Source organism: Grammomys surdaster, unplaced genomic scaffold (genome assembly GCF_004785775.1).
Source record: "Grammomys surdaster isolate TR1022 unplaced genomic scaffold, NIH_TR_1.0 126028, whole genome shotgun sequence".
In the NCBI taxonomy this organism is placed as follows: Eukaryota; Metazoa; Chordata; class Mammalia; order Rodentia; family Muridae; genus Grammomys; species Grammomys surdaster.
In genome coordinates, this window is record NW_021620841.1 from 3,804,341 (window position 1) to 3,810,565 (window position 6,225).

Sequence of the window (6,225 nt, forward strand, 5' to 3'; positions counted from 1 at the left end):
GATAGATAGATAGATAGATAGATAGATAGATAGATAGATAGATAGATGATAGATAGATAGATAGATAGACAGATTAAAATAGAGGTCATGGATTTTAAAGAAAGTAAGGAAGAATATATGGGAGGCTTTGGAAAGAAGAAAGGAAAGGAGATAATGATGTAATTATAATCTCAAAAACTAACTCATTAAAATATGCAAGAATATTTAACCACTGACACTGTTCATGTTATATACAAACAAAATTAAAGTGGTTTTTAAGCTAAGAAGTAGATCAGAGTAAATTAAACAATTGTTATTTAAAGAGAAAAGTTATCGCAGAATATAGAACTGAATTGAATTTTCTTCATGTTGAACTAGCTTCATTGCTGCTAAGAGGCATAAAACTGATATATACATACATATATACATATATGTATATATATATCATATGTGTATGTGTGTATATATATCATATGTGTATGTGTGTATATATATCATATGTGTATGTGTGTATATATATCATATATGTATGTACATATATATATATATATATATAGAGAGAGAGAGAGAGAGAGACAGAGAGAGACAGAGAGACAGACAGAGACAGACAGAGATCAGGCAGAAAATTTAGAAGTACCTGACATTTTATCATTATTTGCTACATCAATGAGACTTTTATAAAATATATCTATGTACAATCATTAATACAAATAGTCTACAATATTAACACTATGAAGTTCATAAAAAGAAATTCACAACTCTTACCTGCACAAAAGTACCGGAAGTATTTTGGTAATATACAGAATAATATTGTATGATCCCATTAGGTTTGGCAGGAGGAGTCCAGAAGAGAATTATTGATGAGGAACTGAGATTCACATAGTGGACATCTTTGGGAGGATCACTGGGCTCTATAAAACCAGCAATTCAGAAACTTTTCAGTCATGGCCAGAAGTTAAGTTGAAGTGTCTTGAGTTTTTCAGCAGTTGATAAATTGAAGATGGGCATTATCTTTTTTAAAAACCTTAAATTAGGAATAGTATCTACACGAGAGTCAGAAATGAAATCCTACCATTCACCGGTCATTCACCGGTGTTTCTTTCTACTGTTTTACCATATGATAGTTCCAGAGCGTGAGTTCCTATTCATAAAGGCTCTAAAAGATAATCATTGTCCTTGATTTGCAGATAAGATCATAGCCAATTTCTATTACAGAGCGTATGACTATGAAATCCTACCTTATTGGATAGTCTTGAAATAATAAAAGCTAAAAGCAAACAGAAAGTCAATGTTACGTATTTTATTCTGCTACATTTAACCTGAGGGAAAATGCTGATCCTATGAAAGCCTGTGCCGAATCCATCCATGGATGCTTACTCCTTCCTCCTCCTAAGAACCCTGTGATGTCATATACTGCTTCCACTTTCTCAAATGGAAACTTGAAACATAGACAGATGCCCTCCATCTCCCAACAGCACACACATAGGATGTAGACACAATTTTGCATCCAGCTAAGGATGGGTTTTAGGCTTACTAAAACATTTTGATATTTGATGCCTTGTGAGCTGAATATTCTTTGAATTGCTCAAGACCCTAAGAACTCACCTCCCTCTGGTGTTCGGAAGTGAATGATGCTGCTTCCTGCTTTCCCATCGCCGAATCTGGTGCTAGCTGTTACATAGGCATTGTAGTCAACATTATAGTCTAAGTCGGACAACTCCAGTGATGTTTCAGTTGCATTAATAGTTTTTAATGATGATTTATCCCTACGAGAGACCAAAAAAAAAAGTAAAATTGTCATTCAGAATAAATACTACTGCATACTTTGGAGGATTAGTACATCAAAAATATGTAGCAGCAGTATACAGTCATTTCTTGGCTTAACTTGATAAAGATGCAACTTATTCTGAAATTTTGAAAATAGTAAATTTCAGACTACTTCAATAAATTAACTTCACTAGCTTTCAAGTGTATTTAGTAATTGAATCGCATGTTTATAATGACAAGCGACTTAGACCAATTTTAGTGCCTCCTGGGATAGCTCAACTTTATTCAATCGAAAAGCACCTAGGGAATGTATGCCTTTGGATATGTCTGACAATGTATCTTCAGAGAGGACTAACTTTCGAGGAAAGATAACATGATCGTGGGTGACATTACCCCAAAGGTTGAATGCCTGGGTAGGAAAACTGTAGGAAAGAGAATATCTAAAGCAAATACTATGTAGCTCTCTCTTCTACCTGGTAGCCATGAGGTGAGATGTTCCTGAAAAATCATGTACCATGCTGTGATTGGCTGAGACTTCTGAAACTGTGAGATATGAGTCAAATACTACTACTATTATTATTACTATTACTACTACTACTAGTAAATATATATATATATATATATATATAAAATCAAACTCCCTTTTGGGAATGTATCAGAAATCTCAGCACTTGAGCCAGAGAAGTGGAAGCATCCAGAGTTTCCAGTTGAGTCTTAATTAGTATTTAAATCCAAGAATAAATACTTACGTAGTGGTCCTAAAATATCTATTTACAAACAAATGTGCATTCTAACAACAATAAAATTATTAAAGTATTTATATAAGGGTATCACAAAAAATGATGTCTCATGTAGTTTCATAGTTATTTTCTTTAGAAACATAAAAGTAAGTAGATTTCCCCCGTGAATAGAAAACGTTCCTTCTTTGTCAGTAAAACATTTGAATCCTCAAGTTTTAAGAGAATAATAGAGTTTGTGTGAACTACTGGTATCTGCAGAGATACATTTCAGTCTTCCTTTGCTGTTACAGAATCATCAATTTAATCCAAATGTCAGCACTGGTGTCTGAAAAATAATTGGATAACTTATGATAGTTGGACAAAATATAGGTTCAGAGGCTGTGACTAGAAACAAACTGTACCATTCGATACACTCTTCCAGAAATACTGTCATGGTATTTGAAGAAATTAAATAACTAAACATAAATAAATTTATAGAGATCACAATTTTACTTGAATGATTTACCATAAAACCAAACAAAGAGGAAGTAAAGAGGAGAGGGAAGTGTAGTGTCACTGAGGATAAGCCTAGCTTCTCAACTCATATTAGCTGCTGCTAGCTTGTGAATGGCACACAAATGAACCAAGTGCAACATCTCTGTCTCTGAGAAGCCATCAGTGAGCAAAACTGTAGCCTGAAGGGCTCATTCCTCCAAGATCTGACACCACTGCAATTGTGATTATTACTCTTGCTTTAGCTGGGTTAGTTTTTAATTTCATGTTCTGTACCTATGAGTTTAACATCTAACAGAATTTCTACATATATGTCTTGTGTATATTATGTTAGTTCTATTGCCTCACATGTTAGTAAAAAATATTTGACATCTTTCTATGTTGTAACTACCTAATATAGTCATATCATGAATACTTAGCTATTGTTGTCTTAATTAATTCTCAGTGATCTCCTTTCTTTTTCCTTTGCTATTACTAGTGGTAAAACTGTGATGACCTGTCAACAGATATCTCTTTATTTTGGTCATTTTATTTCTGCATTTTAAATTTTGTGACCATTGAATCAAATGGGTTTGATTCTTGTCTTAGTGACTGTTGCTTCTCAATAATTACCATTCTGATTTTTAAATTATTGCAAGAGCCACATCAAAAATATCTGAGAGTATATGTTGGACAAACTCTTATTGTTGATCTGGCTAGTTAATTTCTCAACTTCTACCAACATAACTTGACAAAATTCTTTTATTTTTGTTTGCATGTTCCTGACCATGAGTGATATGGTATGTATGTTCCCCTGTTTATCCATGACACATAATCTACTTTAAAAATAAGCTATTCACACATCCTAACTGTCTGCTATTGCAGTTTTTGAAGTGGACAGTGTATGCCTTTAAACTATATCCCAAACAAACATAGATGCTGTTGCTAATTTAGAGATGATTATATAAAACCAATATTCAAAAAACTTTACCCAGGCTTACTGAACATCTACAATGTATGAGAAACTATCATAGATGTCAATATAATAAGAAACAGATTTTATCCTCAAATCAGAGAAACAGCAACAATTTTAATATAATACAATTCATTAGGAATGACATGAGTTCTCTAAGAACAGGACAGTAACTTTTTATTTTCCCACAGACGTTAAAAGAGAAATTTTAAAGTGATGAATAATTAGTTTCATTATGACTAAAGTTTAGAAAAGTAAGATATGATAAAGCCAAAGATGTAAAAAATTGTTAACTTGAAAAATCATCCGCACAATGTATGTGTAGAACAAGGAGCTAAAGAGAATATGGAAAGGAAAAGACCAAGAAGGCATCTAACTGTTATATATCCAAAGTCATGAGGATGTCATATTTAAATGTATGAATGTTACTCAATACTGAATCTCTAAAAGAGATATTTCCCATCATTCAAGATTGAAACTGTGAACAAGTGTAAAGGTAGCCATCTGTAATTGTTTTTGCTAAGTTTAATTCTAAGCTTGGCAGAATATTTTAAAACCTTTTTTGGTTTTTATATTTCAAAATAATTTTAAGTTGCTTTGAAATAATTCTGAAAAAATGCTATATACTTTTCTTACTTTCACTCATGAGCTGTATGAAGAAAATGCCTTGAATTACCATCAGTACAGTCTTAAAGATAAAGTTACTTCCTATTTTTACATGTAAATTTTCTGATGCCTTATAGTACCTAGATTAAAGCTAATTATAGAGCAGTGGTTTTCAACCTTCCTAAGACTGTGACCTTTTAATACAATCCCTAATGTTGTGGTGATCCCCAATCATAAAATTATTTTTATTCCTACATCTTAACTAAATTTGCTATCATTATAAGCCATGGCATAAATATATGATAGGTAGGATATCTGATATTTGACCTCTGGGAAAGGGTTGTTCAACCCACAGAGGGGTCATGACCCATAGGCTTAGAAATACTATGATAAATCATGAGACCAATTCTTCTTTACCAGTTTCATTGTTTCTGGTAACATGAAGCCCATACTAAATGATAATTTCCTACAAAAGAAACAAATGAACATCTATAATACCAGAATAACTTGTGTAGGTCTAAACAGATTTTCTCATTTTTGAAAATACATATAGGGAGACATACTTTCCTACTCAAAGTTGGAACTTAATAAAAGGTTAGTCTTCATTCTCAACTTCATCATTTGATATTTTGTTTCATGTTGGTAGTCTTAATGTGATGCTTGGTTCTACATATCTAGTTTATAAACTGTTTCTGTTGTTTAAATATTCTAGGCTTGTAGAGAAAATCTAATCTAGTAACATGGCTGCTCTGGTAAGGGATCACATCCAAAGTCTTACTCTATATGATCCAGCTGAAGTAAAAGCACACCACACACCTTTAATTCCTCTTTGTTAGAATATAGACATGCTCTAATACATACCATTAATATCTAACAATGAAGGTAAGGTTTGTTCATAGAAGGAAGCAGCCATATTTGAGGGGCAAACAAAGTAATCAATCAGAGAAAGATCTGACAAAATGAGTCAGAGATAGGCTATACCTAACTCTCATCAGAACAGCACAGGAAAGGGAAGCCATTGCAGAAAGAGAGTCAGTTAGTTGGGAATGAATTGAGTTGAGTTGAGTTGAGTTGAGCTGAGCTGAGCTGAGCTGAGCTGAGCTGAGCTGAGCTGAGCTGAGCTGAGCTGAGCTGAGCTGAGCTGAGCTGAGCTGAGTGAGTTGAGTTGAGTTTGGTAAGTCAGTAACAGGCAGTACAGTGAGTTCAGTGCAGTGGAGTTGAGCTCCTTAGTGAGTTCAAATAGTGAAGAGCAGCTCAGCAGAGGAAGTTCAAACCAGAGAATGAGACAAAGCCAGAGGATTGTGACCAATTGCCAGAATTAGTGTGAAGCCAAGCAGAGTAATTCAGTTAGAAATTGAGCCAGGCCCTTCGGCCCCTGCCTGGTCCCTTGGACTGGAGCAGACACAGAGTCAGTCTGCTCCTGTCCTGTGGAGAAACTGAATCCTGAGTCATCCAGGAGCCACTGCACTCAGAGCAGCTGGTAAGAACTCCATCTCACTCCCTAAGCCCCAGAAATACATCTGGGAGCCAGGGACATCCAGGGCACAGCAGCTACCCAAACCCCGCCCCTCCGGAATTCCACTTCCCTTCGGCCCCTGCCTGGTCCCTTGGACTGGAGCAGACACAGAGTCGGTCTGCTCCTGTCCTGTGGAGAAACTGAATCCTGAGTCATCCAGGAGCCACTGCACT

At 34.9% G+C, this 6,225-nt stretch overlaps 1 protein-coding gene across 1 annotated transcript in view; it reads right to left on the reverse strand.

Annotated features, from left to right (window-relative positions):
- Positions 1-6,225, reverse strand: part of Ptprq (protein tyrosine phosphatase receptor type Q) — a 194,640-nt gene that overhangs the window by 121,426 nt on the left and 66,989 nt on the right. The window contains exons 18-19 of the mRNA XM_028754570.1: positions 1,585-1,745; positions 745-890 (exon numbers count right to left, since the gene is read on the reverse strand). Coding sequence (XP_028610403.1) covers positions 745-890; positions 1,585-1,745 — 307 coding nt within the window. The remainder of the gene's footprint in view (positions 1-744; positions 891-1,584; positions 1,746-6,225) is intronic.